Source organism: Fusarium coffeatum (genome assembly GCF_003316985.1).
Source record: "Fusarium coffeatum strain FIESC_28 chromosome Unknown BRIP53273_contig_325, whole genome shotgun sequence".
Lineage (NCBI taxonomy): Eukaryota > Fungi > Ascomycota > Sordariomycetes > Hypocreales > Nectriaceae > Fusarium > Fusarium coffeatum.
Window position 1 is genome coordinate 62,227 of NW_022158114.1, and position 21,254 is coordinate 83,480.

General features: G+C 49.1%; 5 protein-coding genes across 5 annotated transcripts; 1 reads left to right on the forward strand and 4 right to left on the reverse strand.

Moving 5' to 3' along the window:
- Positions 1-63: 63 nt before the first annotated feature.
- FIESC28_10634 (uncharacterized protein) lies at positions 64-2,006 on the reverse strand (the record flags this gene model as incomplete). The annotated part of the gene is made up of 7 exons (XM_031164765.1): positions 64-725; positions 775-1,017; positions 1,065-1,139; positions 1,193-1,556; positions 1,611-1,777; positions 1,832-1,865; positions 1,935-2,006. The coding sequence occupies 7 exons, from the start codon at positions 2,004-2,006 to the stop codon at positions 64-66; spliced, it is 1,617 nt and encodes a 538-aa protein (XP_031011189.1).
- A 671-nt stretch (positions 2,007-2,677) lies between these two features.
- Positions 2,678-4,530, forward strand: FIESC28_10635 (uncharacterized protein; the record flags this gene model as incomplete). The annotated part of the gene is made up of 3 exons (XM_031164766.1): positions 2,678-2,704; positions 2,765-3,962; positions 4,019-4,530. 3 exons carry the CDS (start codon positions 2,678-2,680, stop codon positions 4,528-4,530), a joined length of 1,737 nt encoding a protein of 578 aa, XP_031011190.1.
- Positions 4,531-4,780: 250 nt separating this feature from the next.
- Positions 4,781-6,766, reverse strand: FIESC28_10636 (uncharacterized protein; the record flags this gene model as incomplete). Its single annotated transcript, XM_031164767.1, has 1 exon — positions 4,781-6,766. One exon carries the CDS (start codon positions 6,764-6,766, stop codon positions 4,781-4,783), a length of 1,986 nt encoding a protein of 661 aa, XP_031011191.1.
- Positions 6,767-7,903: 1,137 nt separating this feature from the next.
- Positions 7,904-10,625, reverse strand: FIESC28_10637 (uncharacterized protein; the record flags this gene model as incomplete). The annotated part of the gene is made up of 3 exons (XM_031164768.1): positions 7,904-9,072; positions 9,599-10,133; positions 10,185-10,625. 3 exons carry the CDS (start codon positions 10,623-10,625, stop codon positions 7,904-7,906), a joined length of 2,145 nt encoding a protein of 714 aa, XP_031011192.1.
- A 1,456-nt stretch (positions 10,626-12,081) lies between these two features.
- On the reverse strand, positions 12,082-14,637 carry FIESC28_10638 (uncharacterized protein; the record flags this gene model as incomplete). Its single annotated transcript, XM_031164769.1, has 3 exons — positions 12,082-12,220; positions 12,274-14,395; positions 14,484-14,637. The coding sequence occupies 3 exons, from the start codon at positions 14,635-14,637 to the stop codon at positions 12,082-12,084; spliced, it is 2,415 nt and encodes an 804-aa protein (XP_031011193.1).
- Between the last annotated feature and the right edge of the window lie 6,617 nt (positions 14,638-21,254).

Genomic DNA, 21,254 nt, shown 5'->3' on the forward strand with positions numbered 1-21,254 from the left:
ACAAAAACAATGCGCCAAAGGTAGCCCCTCGATCGTTCAGCCCAAGTCGATATCTTGATCCTCTTACTTCGATTTTACAAGTTTCGCATCTTCTTCGTCACTGTCATCATCGTCTGAGAACTTGTCTCCATCCTCCCCAACGGCAAAAATGGTCTCGTTTTCTAGAGATTCACGAGGTGCAGTGCGAGTGTTCCTTGACTGCTGAGGGGCGCTCTGAGATGCGCTCGGAAAAGACAGACCGTTGGCGTTGTGTGAGTTGTTCTGAGGCTTGGCGATATCGGCCTCTTCATCATCTGAATCTTCGCCCGGGACACCAATATCGCCAAGGTCAAAGTTCCCATCGTCATCTTGGGCGATCTCGTCACTCATGGCGAAGCGGCGGTTGTTGGAGGTAGGGCGCCAGAGATACGCGATCCATGCTACGTCAGCAAAGTATACAACGTTCAGCCAGCCATCAAGAATGAACCATCGTGTCTTCCAATGAAATGGAACGAAATCGGGGTCGCTGGCAGAGGCAAATGTAAAACTGTTGAAGAAGAAAAAGCCGAAAATAACCATGACACTGATAAGAATAGCCCACCAAAGCTTTCGATACATAGCTTCCTTGGCATGCTGCTTCCGCTCCCGGAGATCCTTGAGGGTCCAATTGAGGGAGTTAAGGGTCCAGACATAGAATGCAGTCAAGGTACCTGCCAAAGGAAGAACAATTAACAGCACAAATGGACCTGCTTCAAGTCAGTGAATATTGCGTGTATGAATGACGAATTTCCTTACCAGCCGTCTCGGGAGTAATGGACAGGAAAGTGAGCGAGTAGACGAGGCCAAATAGAAAGTGGGCTGCTGCAAGCCATCGCACTCTGATCATGGTCTTACCCAGGGTGTGCTTGACCACACCATAACCCATACAGACGATAAGCAGCAGAAAGAACGAGAACGAGTTTCGGCCAGCGTTGAGAATTCCTACAATAGTGAGGAAAACCTTGGAGCCGATATTGGAGCCGTGGCGATTTTGATGTTCTGCTCTCGAGTCAGATAGAGTAAACCAACAAAAACGTGGAACAGACCATAAAAGCCCCAAGTAATGAGCATTTCGACTACCAAGAAGATCAGGATTGCTGTAATGTAGTTCTGCACGGCCACTGAATATAGTCAGTATAAACTTCATCAAGTTTCATACGTCGAAGGCACTCACAGATATCGTGTCTGTGCTGGTAGTACAGAAACCCCCAATACGCAGCGAGGAGCGCATACAAGATACTCATGCCGCCGTAGAACGGCAATTTGGGTATTTGAGTAGCCTCGAGTTCGCCATAAGCATTGCGGTATTCGACCACAAGCTCGTAGTTCTTGGTGTTGACGACGTCCGTAAGAACACAATAGTAGCCAGTCTTCTTAATGGAGTAGTTGATGGGGGCAGCTTTGTTGAGATGGACCGCCTTGGTGAGGACGACGCTGGTAGATTTTTTGTCGACATCTGGGTGCAATATGAACTTTCCAATGTCGGTTTTGTTGCAGTAACCTTGCTTAACGAAATCGTCTCCGCAGACGCCGAGTCGCTGTATTAACCATGTTAATATGCGCCGATTGGGACGCCTCGGGATGCCACTCACGTTACCGGGAACCTCGGGGTCCGGAATGCCTACGAGGTTTCTGTCCTTCCACTCGAATATCACAAGACTGGCAGCTGGGTCTTTAACGCCCGAATCGCTGCTGTTGAGGAACTTGACGAGAATGAATGGGTCAACGGGTCCGCCCCATGAAGACTTGCTGTACATGCCTGGAATCTGTTAGGTCCAAGAGTGAAATCGCACATGTTATGATCATCGCCTACCAGTACAGTATTCTTGATAGCCCTCTTTGTTGCTCTAAGTGTAAGAAGAGTCAGCAAAATTGTGATGCAGGCGCTTTCCGTAGCTCGTGAGGCCGTCCCATACCAGTCCGATCTCATAAGCCTGGGCTGTCCAGAAGGACATACCCAGCACAAACAGTCCCGTGAGGAACTTCATGATGGTCGTATCGTAAATACAGCGGCGGAAGCTCCAGGGTGTTGAAGATAGATCAGGGATAACGAGGCTAGAATAGGAAAATGTCCAAGTTGGAGGCAGAAAGGAGCTTGGAGGCGTTAAGAGGTGGCGCTGTACGGATAGCTTGTGAATATATGGGGCATGTCGAGCTGGAGCCTCTCGAATGTCCTGTTTGCGCGTCGCAGTGCAGAAGAGAAACCTTGATATTATCGATGGGATGGGTGTTTAAGCTGTGGGGGAGGATGAATTGGTGCACAGTAGGTAGTCGAAGGCAGTTGTTTCGTGAATGCAAGAGGGTGTCTTGAGTTGGAGATTCAAGGGAGCAAATCAACGTGTATACGTAATTGGTCACCCATGATGCCAGGTCAGCACCGGGCGGCACTCTCATTGGACAGATAGCTAACAATAAGCCCCAGCTGGAGGTCGTCTCAGGCACCATGCTAGTGTCTGAGGTAATGGGAAGTTAGTATATTAGGTAGCGTGGTGCACCCTAGCCCGCCCGTACCTTAGTAGGTACTGCCTACCTACCCTACCTACCTCTAGGTTAGGCAGTAGGAATTGTGGATGGAACAGACATCCAATGTCATAACTTGAATCTTTTTCAACTCTACCTTAGGACCTACCTCATCTATTTCTATTTGATCAGCGAAACAATGGGCAAAGGCACGGACAAGCTCTATGTAAGTCAACACCCTCGATTGAGACCATTATTTCTTCTGACGTGACGTGCTACCTCTTAGATCACGCACTCGGAGTGGTCTTCGGCAGACGCTTTCTCCCCCAGTGTCGGTGCAGGCGCGTCTCGCAATCAACAAGCCAGCGCTTCCTTTCGTCGACTTCCCTTCAACTTTTGTGCCGCGAGCCTCCAACCTTTCAAGAACCCAGTTTGTACACTGGATGGAACAATTTTTGACGTGGAAGTCATTGGCGCATGGCTCGAGAAGCATCCCAATCAGAACCCCGTCACTGGAGAGCCTCTGCAGAAAAAGGATTTGATTCGCCTGAACTTCGCCCGAAATTCAGAGTCAGACTCACTTGGTGCCGGGCTGAGTGACGGGAAAGGCGATTTGATTGACCCAGTTACGTACAAGGTGTTCACTGACAACACACACATCGTTGCTATTCGCCATGGCTCCTACGCCAACGTATTTGCTTGGGATACAGTCGATCGCATGAACATTAAGGCCAAATCGTGGCGCGACTTGGTTGACGACGAAGAGTTCACTCGCGCCGATATCATCACTCTACAAGACCCCCAGAATGCGGCGAGCCGTAACTTGGACCAGTTCAAGTTTCTGAAAGAGGGACACGAGGCGCAATTAACAAAAGAGCAGGAAGAAGAGCGGAACGCTGGCAGCATCAACTCTAGTGCTCTGGGAAGCATGGGCGATAAAGTTTCACGCGCCAAAGCGGCAGTGGAAAAGGCGCGCAAAGCTCGCGAGCAGGGCGGCGATGTTAACCGCAGCTCGGTCACTTCAACAAAACTCACGGCTGCTGGCAACATTATCCGTCAGTCCATGATCAAGGACAAGAAACTGGCTGCCAACTCTGCTATATACACAACCGGCAAAGCCGCAGCTAGTTTTACTAGCACAAGCTTAACGCCCGAGACGAGTGGCGAGAGAGCCCTGCTTTCGGATGAGGAGTATATGTTGAAACCCAGGCGCGTTAAGACTACTGGCTTTGCTAGGATTGAAACAAATTTAGGCGATCTGACAATTGAGTTATATCCAGAGTTTGCTCCAAAGGCTGTCTGGAATTTCATCAGGTTATCCCAAACAGGTTACTACAAAGGTGTGGCCTTTCACCGAAATATTCCCAACTTCATGATTCAAGGGGGTGATCCTTCGGGAAGTGGTCGAGGTGGGCAGAGCATTTGGGGCAAGTATTTTGATGATGAGTTCGATGGTCCCATGTCGCACAATGGCCGCGGAACCAGTAAGTGGCTTTCCCAGTGTGTTTCGTTTCAATCATTACTAACCTGACACTCCCAGTCTCCATGGCCAACAAGGGCAAAAACACGAACTCGAGCCAGTTCTTCATCGCCTACAAACCAACCCCTCACCTTGACCGTAAACATACAGTATTTGGAAAGGTCGTCGAAAATCTGAACGTATTATCAAAAATGGAAAATGTCCCTACCGATGGTTCTAACCGTCCCCTCAACAAGATCGTTATGAAGGATGTTGTGATCCTCCTTGATCCATTCGCCCAATTTCAAAAGCAGAAACACGAAAACGAGCTCCAAGCAAAGGAGCAGGAGAAGATCCGGCTGCAAGGTGGCACAGACGATGACAAGACGACATGGGCCGGTAAACGTATACGAAACGATGGCAGCATCGAAAGTACAAGCTCTGGAGGAGGTGTTGGCAAGTACCTGAAGGCTGCCGGTCAACAGGGCGCAACAACAAACACAGAAGCAGGCTTGAGGGATGTTGAAACATGGGAGGAGCCAGCACGCAAAAAGATGAAAGGGGGTGGCTTTGGCAATTTCGATAATTGGTAAATTGAACGGATACCCACTGTTTACGCAGAACAAATTCGTTAATAGCTCGATGGTGCTGGGTACGTGCACTTCTAAATCTCATTCCTTCTATCAGAGAATCATACTAAGAAATGGCAAAGCCCGTCCGACAATACTCCAGCCAATGAAGTATGATGCATTTGTCATGGTGTCCAACTGAACACCGAATGAAATAGTAAAGAGTGTCAATCAGCATTGTACCGATCAGATGCATCAAGCATAGCCTAGTATATCAAACTATCGAAGGCAGGGCGCTCGAGTCTATTGATGGGAGTTCGTTGAGGAGCGACGAACTGCGGATAGAAGGGCTGACTTTCTGCTCTTGTAACAATCCTGCAACCACACGCGCTTGTTCCAGGCCAGCTTCTCTATGTATGGCATAGAGGCCCTCTATGGCGTACTGTTTAGTCTCTGGAGCGCAGGCTGATGACATGCCAAGCATGTACAATGGCCAAATAATGGTATTGTTGGTTGAAGCAAGGCTCATGAAACGGGTGGCATCGTCAGCTGTAGCTGTTGATTGGGTTGGGTCAAACATTACAGGACTGTCACCGCTACTCGAAACGTCGTCACCGGTTCCGAGTCGTATATCTTGAACAAGAGATGTCGATAGTACCCGAGAAGCTTGCTTCTTAGCAGCAATCGATACCGTATGCACTGGGTCCTTTTGGCTGTTGATATCCCGGATACTAACGACCCCAAGATGCTGGGGAATGCTCGCAGCGATTGATTGTCCGAGCATTTTCAGGAGTCTGACAGACCTGGCAAGAATCTGAAGATGAGTCTCCGATTTTGCAGAGCCGCCGGATGACTCAAACACTGCACACAACTTCTCGACAAAGGTTTCCAACAGTAGCATGCGGATGCCGCGCACCATATTCCAAGTGGTGGACTGGAGAAGGCCTGTGTAGACATGACAAATCTGTCCTAGAACTCGCGGATCCGGTTGTGTCAGCTGTACACGATGATATCTCCAACCCTCTGGCAGCCCGGCAAGAACTGAAGAAATTTCCTCCTGAACATTAGATGTGGCAATGATCATATCATCGAGATCAGCAAGTGTGCCTGATCTGATGTCGTGCCGAACCTGCAGTGCTTTGTAGATTGGATATGCTACGCAAAAGTCAGGCCCCATAAGTTCTTCAGAGGGAGGGATTTGGCGGCGAAGATCTATTAGTGTCTCAGGCATGGGAAGCCCGCTTTGAATGCACCTGATTAAGACTGTCTGGCAAAGCATAAGGAACATGCGGGCGCCAGCTTTGCTCCGAAATTGAGTAGCGCCCCTGATGCTCGCAAGGGCAGCAGCTCCGTTAACATGGTCCTGCCAAGCACGCATGGTGTGAGCACTGTAGCCCGAAACGAATTCATATGTGCCAAGGATTAAAACAGCCAGCATAGTTGTGTCCTTCACTACTTCTATCGGGTCACGAAGGGCACGGTGCGTTAATCCGAGCGCGATAGCGTAGCTCTCTTGGGCGCGAATCATAAGTTCAGATGATCGGAGACTCTGAGAGCATTCTGCAAGTCCAACAGCTGTCATACTGACAGAAACTGGGCAAAGCTGAGACTGAGCTGAGTCTGGAGGTTTCCATACATCGTATATGAAAGCATAATTCTGAGGCGAGCCACTGTTTGCCGCAACGTAACGAGAAAAGAAGAACGAGATGCCTCGGTCCTGAAGCTCAGGAGACAAAGCCCCTTTTAGAGGAGTGTCGAGTTCGGATGATCCGCCGCTATCGATAATATCAAATACGCTTTCCGAAGTCTCTGAGGGGGATCGGCTCCAGTCGTTGTTTAAAGCTGAAAGTACTGGCCGGCGACAACGAGCAGCGTGATTTCGAGCACGTCTATCGTTCGCTTTGTCGGGGCTCTCTACCTCGAGGGCAGAAGACAAGACTCCGCCGGATATCGAATCAGTAGTGAGAGTCGGTGATGAGTATATCGGTTCAGCGGGTATTAAAGGAGAGGGAGAGGGAGAGGGCAGTCCCTGACCGGCAGGGTTACTTCGAGACGGAACGCGAGGTTGGGTCCGTTTGTTTTTTACTTTCTTGATGACATGAGAGCTCTCATCTCGAAACATTAAATCAACGAGGTTTCGATAACCGGGACAGGCGATTCCCTTCTTCGAACATTGTGTGCAGGCCGGCTCCTTTTGGTCGCACTTGAGATGTGGAATATAGGTCAGTAAGAGGACTAGACAACAGGTTGTAATTGCCATGGCGTCAACGAGTTGTGCCCTTGTAGGCGTCGCTGGGGAATAGTCTCAGTCGGTTATAACGGGCAAACTCACACGGATCTTCCGACCACGGCAGGCGGAGCAACCGCCGGAAGGCTTCCCGCAATAAACCATAGCAACTTCAATAAAGGAGAGGCACGGCCTAGTAATTGATCGTCCGAGCTAACCAAGTCGCAATCGGGATAGAATCGGATGAATAGATATGCTGCTGGCACTTTTGCAGGGCATGGCCAAAGTCAGAGGATTCGTGTCGCCTCGCGGTCACAGACTCTTGGCTAAAGAAACAGACCCTGCTGAGGGTGAAGAAAGAGGCGAATATATTCCAAACGTCAAGTCTTTCTTGACTGTCGAGGGCTCGTATCATAAATCGTTAATCATCAGTCATAATCGTGTGAGTCAGTGCTTGGAATAAAGGGTGGGAGAATTATATCTTGCTGTGCAATCGACTAAAGAGGGACGAACGCAAGGTTGGATTAAAAATAGATGTGAGAGGGAAAAGAAGAGGGATGGACGGCGCAGGAGAGGGAAGAGTTAGATGGGATGGGATGGGATGCAACTTGTTGCGTGCAGATTGGGTGGGCAGCCGCCGCCGGCATGGCTGTGTTTTGTGTTCCTTCGTTCTGTCCCGCCTTCCCGCCCGAGGTCCACCAGTCCGGGGGCGCGGCAGTGCGTGCTGGATTACTGGTCAGTACCTACCTACTTCCATCTATAGCTTCCCTACCTACCTACCTAGGTACTTGCCTGGTATATAATCCGTATAAAAGAATCTTAGATAAGGTACCTGCGCTTCGTAGATTAAGGTGAGTTTTAAATATAAAGACCTAGATAGTAAAGTAAAGCTATCAGCTAGATGTTAAGAGTAAGTGGGTATATAATATATCATGTTTATATTTAACTATATTTAAGAAAAACACTATTATAATAAGTAGCTTACATTTGCTAACTTGCTACTTGGTAATTTAATATTTACTGTAGCTATTAGTTAAGCTATCTATAAACTCTGCGCTGTGACCCAAATAGATAGGTAGTATATGGAAACTTAGGGTAGGTACAGTAAATACCTACGTAGGTTTTATAACAATCAGGTACGTACTAAGATTCATATATTGGGCTATCCTGCTAATCTCGCCCGCCGACATGGATGGTCAACAGCTTTGGTCTTCCGTCGTTCAGAAAGCCGCTCTGATCAACTCCGCCAGATGCTCCAACGTCGTCATACGGAAACGCGTATCCCTTACCTTCGAGCGTAACCTCATGGCATATTCTTGAGTAGTGATTCGTCCTACCCTGTCCCCCCCCGTTACAATAATATTGCTCTACCTTCTCGCCTTCAGGCTGCCGGCAGTTGGCCGATAGCGTGGTCCGGTTCAGCGCCGCCGCAAGCCGGGCTCCGACGTTGAGCTGTGCAGGCGTAACGTCCGGCCCTCCCGCAAACGGCCCGGAGCTGCATGATACAATATCCCGGGTTGATGGCTTCTCAAAAGAAAACTTTAGCTTATCTTTGCCCACATCTTTGAAGACAAGCTTTCCGTGATGCACTCGACCCTTGACGTCTCCCCATTCAGCCTGAGTGTTGATCTCGATGTCCTCATTCTCGTACCGCTTCCAAGCCGCATCAATCTCTGGTGCGAAGTAGTCCTCCAGCAATCCTGGGTGCAGTTCTGCGGCGGCATTGATACTCAGGGCGCGTAGGTTAGAACCTGACTTGGATTTAACCACAAGCTTCTCCCATCCCGCGCCATCCTTTTCACCCTGGCGTTTCAATCTCTCGCAGACTTGGCTCAACCCGTCCTTGGGCAGACCTGGCACATGCGTGACTTGGCCAGCTTCATTCTCGAGTTCAAGACCAATTGGCAGGCTCACAAAGTCGACGTATGAGACGTTGATGTACAACTGATCGTTGTTATAGGTGAATTCGCAGAACCCCCAGTCGGCGTCAAAGTTGGGGTCGGTCGGATTCATGACAGATGGTTCTACCACCGCAGGCCCAGGATTGAGCAGAAAGGTAAGAGGAGTTCCCTTGCAGAACCAGATCCGGCCCCCGAAGATGTGCGGTATCCGCACCGTCTTTTGAGCTCCAGGTCCGCCGACAGGTATGGCGATGTCTGCGTCCAGGGGCTGTAGGATCTCGGAAGGGGACTTGGGACGATGAACAGTCTCTCCATCTGCGAGAAGCATCACCACGCCTTGCTCATCTCTGCCTGTGACATGGGCAAAGAGCGCCTTTGAGTCGGTATGATTGGTGAGCACGATGTCTAGAAACGGTTCTGTGGGCATGGCTTTCGACTCTACCTAACGTTGAATAATGTTACGTATTGGAGTCGGTATGCGAGCCTGCGGAGCACCAAGCACTTATAAGTATCGCCCCCAATGGTGCTTCTGCCTTGTTTGAGCCCCGGTTTATTGAATTGGATTCTTGGCTAAACCTCAAACAAATGACTTGACGGAGCACGATGGATATCAATATCATCACCATTCCAATCCACCCATAGTTCAATCTACCTTGCATGGCTTACTAACCATATAGGTAGGTATCTACCTATCTACATTGAGGCAGTAACAGACACAGTAAGGTTGAGGTAAGTAATCCAGTCAGTGGTTTTGTTTGTTGGTTCTAAGCTTGGGGGCTACCTATACAGGTCTACTACGTCAGCGCCGAAAACACGTGCTGACCAAGATTGACGGTAATGGATCTCTTTTCCATATCAACCCCAGGCTGCCGTTACATACATAGGTTGGTAGACTAACTGGGTCCTCACAAGAACAACATAGCAAAAACAACCCCTAAACCTCTCAACAAGCTGGCATCTGTACCTGCCGCATCATTTTGGTCATTGTCACCCAAATATCCCTCAGGGGACGTTGCATTGGCGATGTTCCGGATCGCACAAACTGACGCTTTCCTAGAAGTTCTGTCGCATTGCCGCTCTAAATATGACTGCCGTCCGTGATCCGATGAGTTGAAGTAGGCATTGACATAGCTGACGGTAACTGTCGCTTCTTTTGTCGGCGGACCACCAGACCATAACGGATTGCCATTGCTCCAATGCTGGAGGATTAGGTGTCCTCCGGCAGAAGGCATATCACTGCCTTCCATTCGGGCGAGTAGTTTTCCATCGGCATAGAATAGAACATGGCCAGGAATGTAGTCAAATCGATATTCGTGGAAGGTATCTGTCGGGTCAAATTCCAGGTTCACCCTTTCGAAGTTTCCAGTCTTGCTGGCATCATAACCGGCCTCTAAAGATGCCATGGACTGTACAACGAGGTTGATGGGGTAGACACCACCATCGTGATCGAATTCTCGTGATAGAAACTCGACGTCGATCTCTTGGGTGTCGTTGAAGTACTTTCATCCTGTTAAATCTCCTCGGTTCGAGAGCCAGTGCAATTTGCTTACCCAGAAGAATGCCGCACACGTGCCCCCCGTGTCTGTCAACTTCATTCCAGCTCGGAATGATCCCCAGTGAAGATCGAGTCTTGTTGTATCTATCTCGCTGGCTGGAATTGCATTGTCTTTGCTGATGACGCTGCTTACATGCAACTCAACGCCGGGATCCTGGCCTGGCTCGTCTCGAGGCTGCGTTGCTTGAATGACAACGTTTGACGGTTCAAAGGTCTTGCTGTAGTTCCCCCGGCCATCTTCTGCTGATACTGTAAATCCTTGAGCGACCCAATTATGGCTCTGGGCGATGCTTTGAAGTTGGCTGAAGTTTGTCTCTAGTCGATCCATAAACACCACCAACCCTTCACCCTCGAATCCTTGGAGTGAATAACCACAGTCACAGACACCGGACGCTAGACGCACCACTGTAGTAAGGACACCGAGCGATACAATCATGGTGACAGAGGAAAGTGTCATGCGATCAAGGTTGGTCAAGTAATGACAATGCCTCTTATCACTTTGAAATCTGGATGCGAGATGCAGGCGTGAAAGCAAGACAGCCGGGACAAGCAAGGCATGTGTGTACGATACCTGCCTAGGTACCTACCTATAAGGAAGTTGGTTGTCAAGTGAGGTAGGAATTCCCTCCAAGACTTCCACTTCTTGCTAGCTATCTGGCCTTTACAGAAAACGCGTATTCCAGATCCGAAGCCAGGTACGAGGCAACGTAGTAGAGTAGGTTAGTACTTGCTTGCCTTAAGTCTGCGATGCGAGCTTCTATTCCAAGATGCCAATAGAACGCGGGAAGTATTGGGGCTGCCCTATTCAAGTTCTCATTCATTGGATCCTAAAAAGTCATACTGTTAAGTCACTGATTTGGAAAAGTGGCTAGAACTTTTGCTGCAGAACTGTGGGCAATCATGTCATATGTAGCATCGCAAACTAGCCCTCCAAAGTGTGATAATGGCATTCGACAGGTGCTGATTATTCAAGCAAACACTATTCATCTATACACGAGTATGGGCCAGCCTCCTCTCGGCGGCATGCTGTGGCACTGAGCCTAAAGGGCATCCAAGTCATGCCCAACCATGCTATTGCCGTCCCATGGCCGCGAAACAAGCAATCTGTATATCGAACAAGGTATCTGGAAGCCAAATCGAACAGGCAGAACGAAATCAAACCAAGTGGAAAGCAAAACAAAAGATGAAAAGTAGAATAAGGCAGATCAAAACCCAACATTCATTCAATTCAGGATTGCATGTCGGAAGGAGTTCCACGAAAAAAATATTAGGAAGAAAGAAAGAAAGGCAAAAGAAGAAGACCATAAAGATGCCACAATATAAAGAACAGAGGGAGTAGAAGGCGACAACAGCCGTCTTGGACCAGCCAACCATCCTGCCATCGCAGTAATTAGCCAGCGCCGTCACTAAGCAAGTGATCCGATCCCCTCTGCTCGGGGCGTCCCATTGCGAAAACCGATTCCTGATCTCTTCCTTAACCCCTATTAATGTCATTTAACCCTTCGTAACCATGCAAAAAGGGAAAGGAAAAAACAAGACGCAAACGAGGAAATAAAATCATGTGCCCGTTGGAAACACAAAGCGCGAAACGGAAAGCGATGAACTGCAAAACTGGACATTGCGACTACCCGCCCTGTCTCGGGTATCGCCAAGGAGATAGTGAGATAAGAACCATAAGGAGATGGAAATGCAAGGAGATAGATGAGTCCAACACCGAGCCTTCCGCGCCGGAATTGATGAAATCAGAAAACAACAAATCAACCCGCGAACAAAACCAAGCTTAACAAGAAAAGCCAGAAAAGGTATATGCCTAGGAGACAAGAAAAAAGCCCGAACCAGCCCAACAGCTAAAACAATGTAGGAAAAGTCATTTCAGTCATCACCAATTAATTTTAGTACACGCTATCCTCATCAGCCCCCTGCGAGATCATCGAAGGCGTGGAAACGTTAGAGGAAGCTTCAGGGTCATCGACATAGCCGACAAGAGCCTGAGAATGCAATTTGAAAGAATCGCCCATGAGTCTTGTCATGCTGTGAAATGGTTAGCTATACCATGCTGAGATGTCTGAGCAATGAATACATACCCCCAAACAACTACTTCGTCAAGTATGGACCCCCAGAGTCTTGCAACGACTGCGCTAAGTTGAGACATGTAATTCTCATCGATCTCCTTAACCAGGAGTTGCCGGACTTTGTTATACATAGCCAGCTCCTCCTGGGTAGCAGGCTCTTCATCGTGTTCCAGACGATAGAGCCATAGTGATAGAATGATCATCAGGTCCATCCCACATAGCGCGTGCTCGACGCTCCAGTTGGTGGGCGATACACGTGCAATCCATCTAACTCCCTGAGAGACAACTGTTTCTAGGCAGTTGTAGCATTCATCGATAACCTTGACCATCTCACTTGAGCGCTTTACACGGTCGCGAGCATGCGTCATGGCAGCTGCAACCTCATAAGGCTCGTGATAGCGCAACGCTTCTTGTACTGCTTTGAGGTCAACCTCGAGACGTGCACGAGCGTTGCGGTACATGGCCTTGGCATTGAAGATCAAGGGATGACCCTTATGAGGGGCGCTGATGGGAACGGGAAACGCTTCGGTCTCACACATATCGACTGATTTCTCCCATGTCTCTAGTGCCAATCGTAACTTGTACTCGGTAACCACGTCTTGCAAGGCTTCAGGGCTTCGCTTATGATACCAGACCTCGAGAAACAATGCATTGATCATAACACGAGTACCAAATGTACTGTATCGGAGGGTTTCGCCCTGGAAAAGATTGTCATGAGCTTCCATGAAAGTTACAGTCGTGGATGCTGCAAGATGTTCTTGCCACGTCGTTTCGTCTGCAACCTGCAAGTTCCAAAGTGTTTCCGTGGAAGGAAGTTGTAAGTCTTCGAATTCGCTGAAACTGATGGCAGGAGTGTGATTGTATGTGAGAGTTAAGAGCCCAAAGAAGATGTAAACTGCATAGTAAGTGCGACGGCAACCCTCATCCTCGACCCATTCAGCGCGAGTTGGTTTGGCGCCGGTACGGGCCTCCTGGCGCAGCTTGAGTTCGTATCTATTACCAGCGACCATGTTGGCGAGCAGACTCTTGATCGAGCACGTCCATTCGAGTCCCTTGGGATCGCCACTCCAGCTGGCGAAAACCATGTTAAGCAAGTTGCTCTGCATTGTCCACAAAGGACATTTGCGAGAGCTGAAGTTCTCCTTACTTTGGAGGAATTGGTTCACTAAAACTTTTGAGCCGATGTGAAGCATGTATGCTTGCTCTTGATCAAAAGCATAAAGCGCACCGATGCTGAGAACTGCCAGTAATAGCTGAGGCGAGACTTTCGTGGGATAGAACGAGGCGGGGTGTAGGAAAGGCAGATGGTGGTGGAACAGGCCGAAGTATGTTGAAAGATATCGGTTCAATGAGCCAAGACCAGGCAGACGGAAGCCCTCGGGGATAGCATGCTCACTGTCCGCATTCCGAATGTTGTCCAAAATAGCGTTGCGCTCATCGTCGCCCAACACTTCAGGAGCCTTGTAGCCAGCCTTAGAAGATTCCGAAACCCATGGAGAAGGTGGCGCGGCCGCAGAGTTTGGCAAGGAATTGATCATTGATTGCAGAGCGGGAACTAAGCCGTTGCAGTTCTGGCCATTGATAGGGGGGAGCTGATTAGATTGAGGCTGCAGTGTGGCCCCGCTAGCAAAGGATGGTTGCGACTCGAATGAGCCGGACGCGCTCGAGGTGATGGAGTGTGCCTTGGGCTCGGCGACAGACTGAGACATGAAACCGTCCCACTGGACTTGAGGTAATGCGATGGCGCCAGATGGGTATGTCACTGTAGATTCCATAGCGGAGGCGTTGTGAGGCGAGTATGTCATCGAAGGACTGTCTTCGTATGAGTGGTCTTCGCGCATTGCAGCTGTAGCCTTGTGGTGCAAGTCGGCAACAAGCATAGCGGCAGCTTCGACATCAAACATGGTATCGGTACCCGATTCCATTTGCTCAAGGGTTGAAGTATCGATAGGGATGGATGATTTTGAGGGCGCGCCAACAGCGCGGGTTTTGGGGCCAGCCCGACGTTTGCCATCGCTGTGAAGTGGGACGCCGCCATCTTTAGCATGGACGGTACGGTCATGTCTGAGAAGAAGATCACGACGGACGAAAGTGCTCCTACACTTCATGCACTTGAAAGGTCGCTCTTTTGTGTCTGTAACAATGTCAGCTTACCAATTAAGAGCGGAGGGATCAGGGCATGGTTATTGATGGTGAAGTTGAGACGGGTGTGGTAGACGTACGTGATCGTTCATGGCGACTTCGGTGTTCGCTCCTGCTAAAAGCCCTATTGCAGAACTGGCACTTGTATTTGCGTTCGGGTGCTAATGAGGTCTTTCGCGAAGAGGCTGTCGAGGCCGCAGGAGGCGGGAGGACTGCTACGTTGGCACCGGGCATCTTGACGTAGTCGGGTCGCGTCTTCCAAGTGTGGATAGCGACAGAGGACGACGGCAATGTTGCGATCGGAAGTCGGGCAATTAGGCTGGGCCCGACAGCACGATGGTTGAATATCGTCTGGTTCGTAGAATATTATTACTCTCGCTCTTGCTCTCGGCTGCTGGCTCTTCGCTTGCGCGCGCTCCCGTGGGGTTTAAAGGGTGAAAGTTGTGATCTTCAACGTGATGGTCATTGGATATGATTGATCGATGGTCATGGAGTGGCTGAGTTGCGTGTTTGATAGGGAGAAGGCTCTAGTTAGCCTCTTCGAGGAGTTTGTACAGGTTGGATGATACAGGCGAAGTGGTGCGAGATGATTGTCGAAAAGAGTCGAGCTGGTGACGGAGGGGAAAGTAGGAAGAAGGGGATAAAAGCGAGGGGGGCGTAGAATACTTAGAGGGGCGGACGGGAGAGGGGGGAGAAATCCGGAGGGGAGAGTGACCCGGGAGTTGGGGGGGCACCTATTTTCTGGGTGGGGAGGTAAGGAAGGAAGGAGGGGAACCATCCATGGAAAACCAAGAAGAGGGAACAGACGAGGGAGAAATGGAAGGATCGAGGGAGGGAGGGAGGGAGGGAGAGGGGTGGCTGAGAAGTCACTGGCTGAGGCTGGGTTGTGCTGGACAGCATGGACTGGACGGTCAGGAGTTGGGACGATCGTGTCAGCGCAGCGCGGTGCAGTACATATCACAGCATAGCATAGCACAGCACAAAAGCATGGAGCAATGGACTAGTCTACAAATACCTTGTAAGGGACAGAGAGGTCCACGAATGCATAATGTGGCATGGACGTCGACCTTCCTTGGCGGGTAGGTATGTACCTACCGTGTAGGCGTGGTAGTGGTCGCTGGATACTTTGTCCTCAGCGGGCAGCGAACGAATGTAGTACTATGCACCAGTGACTCTCAGTGCATAGCCAGCAATGCTAGGCCGGTCAGCCCCCATCACACCCCTGTGAATCCAGGCCTTTGCCCTCTATGTAGCCCGTACTGACCATGCCCGGAGACCAGGTGAGCACCTACCTGGTCCACCTACCTACTGATACAATAGCGGGGCCCAATTCGGTGGAGGGGCGGCGAGGGGCACCTCAAGCCACCTATCTATCATGCTCCTAACTGTTTATGGATGAGTACTGGAAGAAGCAAGCACGGGCAGGCAGGTATTTACCTATAGTACCGACCTACTGTACGTAGTAGGTCAGCTTCTGAGCGAGGCGAACGAGCAGCCGAACAAGCCCGCCCAGAGTGAAAACTCTGTCAGGAGAACCTAGCAACAGCCAAACGCCATTCAATTGAAAGCTGCACCGACTGAATGTTGGCTGAGACACTACACTATGCCAGAACGGAGTTTAAGTACGTGCGACAGTTGGCACGAAGCAATCTCACCTACGTACCCAGTACAGTAGGTAAGTAGCTGAGGTACGGGTCACGTCCCGGGCGTAAGATCGTCGATGTACACTGCCACTTGATCAGAAGCAAAAGAAGACTTGCATAAGCATAAGCATAAACCTGTCTAGGTACCATAACTAACAACTTAATTATACATGCTATGCGTATGTACGTACATGCTGTTGTTATCGTTTCCCTGGGTTCCTGCATCGACGCATATCTTGGCTTTTTACTACTAACTACGATCAATTATGTCAGTCTCGAGTGAACAACTCCACATGAGCACGATAACAAACGGATGATGGGGACATCCACAACGGGGAGTACGTACTCTGCATGTCCCAACGCAGAGCGAGACACGATTCCGTCTGCGAAACCGTCGGTCAAGGGCGACATATCGTATCTTTTGACGGTTATAGAGTCGGTGACGGGTATGAAATGTCGGAGTCAATGTCGGTGTCGATAGATCATGCTCAAGGTACAGGGAATGTCTATCCACTCAGTCCGTAATAAGACCTGTCCGCCTCGAAGACTGGCGGTCCGAGTGCAGGAGCCCACTCGTCCTTTATCCACAGGAACGAGGAGGAGACTTGGGGGCCTTGTCAAGACGAGCAAACAGGTTCAGGGGACTGAGGCCGGAGAATGGGAGCCAATGAGAGCAGGGATGGCAGCATCTACCCAGACATCTAATCAAGAACGCAGCGTAATTGACCACGACAAGGAAAAAGGGAAAAAAAGGAAAGAGGCACGAGACACGAGACACACATCCGCCAGCGAGACAGAGAGTTAGGCCAGCCAGGAGACGTACAAGCAGCTTTCCTAGCCGCTGGGCATCGGTCAAGCAGACCGAATCAGTTGGATCTTTGAAGCGTGATCGCGAGATCATGAAATCATCCGGGGCCGGGCTGAAGCGATTAGGCGGAGAAGTCCATTGTGCTCCATCATCACCAAATCGACCAGCAGACGGCGTTGTGTCTGCCAATATGGTGAGTGTGTATCCGTAAGTTAGTAGTTACATACCTACCTGGGTACCTAAGCAGGCATGTTCCTAGAATGGAGTGGAGGGGATACTGGGTATCACTCACTGTTTTTAACTACCACCAGCGCAGTTCAGGCGTAGCGTCATAGTACGGCGGCTGTCAAAAAGAGATCCCGTTTCCAGTGCACCGGCGCAAGACCGTCGTCGCGGGCGCGCCTTGCATTCCGCGCCCCACTTGATGCGAGGCTCCCTGGTCAAGCACGTTAAGTTCTAGTGCGAGACGGACTATTACACGGGGAAGTTGATGAGACTTCCAGACGGTCTCGCATCCAGAGAACCCCTGTATCAGAACGGTTGATGCGGTCTCGAAGATATGCTGGTATACACTGTACGTGTTTGCGTGAAGTTGCTGCGCTTGTATACAGTTGTCGCAAAACTATCGACACGGTCCGTCGTCCAAGCCGCGACTCTGGAACAGTCTAATCTCCCGATGATTTCGTGTTTAATTTCATGGACCTTTTTATATCATCAGAGGTTTGTCATTTTCGATGAGACGTCCATTGCTAATTGTCACTGGTTGATTGAGCTACCAGAATGCACCTGCTGAATGTTAGGTGCAATCAATCAGTCCATTGCTTGTTGACAGCGATGGAGCTTCTCTTGATTTCACCAGTAGCATCTGGGCTAATTAGCAACAATCCATCTATCATCGGCCATGCCGTAATGCTAGTGTTTCCACTGGTAAAGACTCATGTATTTATGCAGGTGGCATTGGTTGATCGGTTATTCATGAGGCTCCTTTATAAACCGAAACCACTACCACATATTGTACTGTACATGTCAGGGGAGAGGCATAAAGCTAAGGTTCTAAAGAAGAGGCAAAAATTATATGTATAACTTCGTTACTGAACCCGTCGTCGCGTCTTACTTACAGCAAAAGAATGAATCTGGCCGACAAGATCGACAGGAGGATGCGGATCACTAAGAACAGAGTACAGGCGTCATATTCGGGATCCAATATTCTTGGTGTCCCTCTCAGCAGTTGGGCATCCTGGATCCACAACACGCCAGGGGATGTTGCCGGAATGGAAATGACTGTAAGCTTTAGGGAAACGAGTTGCGAGCTAGAAGGATTCATCTCGCTATGGAAAGAATGGAAACTCGAGATATGCGCTAATCAACCCCCATTCGGGCCCTCCCCTCCCTTTCACCTCTGTACATTAGCCTCTCTCAGCTCCGGCCCCTCGGATCTGCAACCTATTTGTCGCAACGCTGTTGTACCCCGCAACGGTCGGACGGTACTGGCGTCCGGACGAAACCAGCATTCATTTAAGCAAATACGTATGTACAGCAAGATACGATACAAAGTAAGTTTATTATTCTGAAGTGAGGGGCTACCGTTTGATTTAGCGCGTTATTAGTGTAGATACTGTATGTACTTGCCTGACAGGACATTATCTAATAGAATGTTTCAATTATAACTGTCTTTTTAAAAATAGGCTCTGCTGCGTATTGATATAGAAGGCTGGGTGCGTAATATGTAGTTAGCCTGTTATTCTTTCTAGAACAGCAGATATCTTTGTCCAAGTTGTTCCTTGGATAAGACTTGCGCCAATATATGGAAATCTGGTTTTATAGGGACGGGTAGGGAAAAAAGGAAAGAAGAAAAGAGAAGAATAAAAGCAAGGGAAGTACAAGTTCTTTTGTAGCCCTTGCGTTATAGTTTTATCTTTTTATCTTTTTATCATTTTTCTTCTTCTTTCCTTTCCGTTACAAATAACTGTACTGAGGACAAAATAGTAATATATGTGTACGGATACTGTAATAGTACATTACTGAACTCCGTATTACTGTAGGTAAGAGGTAGGTACCTATCTACTAGGTAATTACCCAAAACATTCATTAGCGGGCGGGGCGGGTCCGCGGCAGTCTCCCGGAGTACTGTACATACCTGTACATCCAATACATCAGGTAGGGGGAGTTTATGGATTCTTTGGGTTAGGCTCCACGTGGTGTGAGAGGGACAAGACGACAGGTAGTGGAGTCGGTTTCTCGACGCAGGGTTATTGAGACTGGATGCTTTAGTATGGACCTTAGTAGTCTAGGTAGGTAGGTACTGACGGATACTGCGTTGACCTTTGATCCGAAGCCTTCCATTCATCGAAATGGAATGCAAACCAAGTACTACCTACTGGCTTGTACGTAACTGCGCTATACAATACAATAACCTTAACGCTGTTGTATTTATCGATGCATCTATTAGATCCTTATGGAGATGGGACCTAGAAAATCATGATCTTGACCATGACCATGACCATGCTTGTGCTCCAGTCTTGTCGTTGTGGGAAACGGGTTAGATTGCTGGGAGATCAGGACAACACTAATAAACAACAAGGGGCTGGCTGTACCGTACATATACTGTACTCTCGTCTTATCCGAAACTTAGCAGAAGCGAGACCATTACTACGGATAGTGTCTACTATGTAGGTGTTCAATGTTATATTATAAAGTCTTGTCGGCGCGTTCTACTCCGTACCTTTCTTCTGAACAAATGTCCTATCACGACATTGCTTGTCATGCAATTTGTGAGGTGCTTCCGCTTATTTGTGCGCTCATCGCTCGTGGTGAAGCTGTGTGTTGGACGTCTATTATTGCTCGTGCGGTTAGGTTGCTTTATAGTCATTTCGATTCACTGGACGAGATGCAAACTCGCTGTTGACTGGGCCTATCACACGCCCTCCGTCTTGCTTGATTGCTAAATGGTACGGATGAGACTCTCAGCGCCGAGGGATTGACTTGTTGCGGCTTTGCATATAATACTTACCTACTAACCTACCTAGGTACCTTACATATGGTACAGAGTACCTCTCTGCCTGCCTACCTCCCTACCTATTTATCCATTTAGTACGTCGCATCCCAGCCAGGGCCTGCCAAAGAACGTGCGAGGTCTTGGGGATGAAGCAGGCTGCGATTCAGACCCAGGAAGTGTATCGTACCTTAGGTATGTACTGTAGAAGAATCAGAAACCCAGCCAGTTACCTAAAAGGGCTGGCGAATGGGACATGGACGGTTTCATTGCGACGTGATTTTTTCTTAGTGGAGAAATCCAACACCAACGGATCTAGTGTCGCGAGTATCTGTCAGGATCAAATATCAAATAGAAATATTAATTAATGCTAATTAATATCGGAACATTACCTACCTCCTAGAGTGCCAAGTCGTACAATACCTACCTACTCTGTACCTAGCACCTATCTAATAAGGTCACTTAACCTACGTGCCTAGGTACCTACTTACCTACCTCTGGACGGGTGGATGTCTGTTAATTAAAAGTGCGCGAGAGAAGCGCAAACGGATCCTCCTCAGACTCTATCTAGTACTTATTGCTACCTGAATTAGTACCTTACTACCTACCTAGGTAGCCTGTCCGAATTGTTTCCACGTTGATATTGACATTGACACTGACATTGATCAGTCAATTAGTCCATCAGTCAACCAGTGGACAAACTGAGCATCGGCAAGTGCTACCGATGAAGGCAACAAGGACGGTGCAGGATCAGTCTATCAGAAGAGCAATAGCTAGTACCTAGGTAGTATCCCAACGTTCATTATTTTGAGCGACCAAACCAAACCTGCCTGAAGCTGTCCCAGACTCAATAAGAGCTATTTACACCTGGGCTGTTTGTAGAAAGGTCGCCTGCCACTTTCAAACGGTACTAATTAAGTCAGTTGCTGTGGCCTTTCTTTTTGGTTTGATGCTTTACCTTCTTTCTATACCATATGTTCACAAACGCAACCCCTTTTCCTTGGACCGGAGGCTGTTTCGCTTTGATTTATCTGCATATTGTATTGAATTTATGTCGTTCCATTTGAACCGTTTCTCGTCGTTCTCCTGATCCTGACCTTCTTCTGTACAGTACTCCTGTCAGCCCCTCGCCGTCCACTCGCATCAAGCCTGGTCCCAGCGCGGTCACCCCTCTAAGCAGTCCCCCCTGGATTCTTGGCCCTCTATTCTACTCTACTCCGTGTTCTGCCTTTCATAGCAAGGTCTGCAACCTCCTGCGACTCCTTGCAATTCTCGTGGCATGCTGTCGCCGTTACTGCGCCGTCTCTTCTGTCTCACGAACTGAACTTTTCAAGATCGGCTTCCTTTTGATCACCAATAGGGTCCGCCATTTTTTACCATGCCCTGAGGTGAGCTTTGCAGCCGCAAT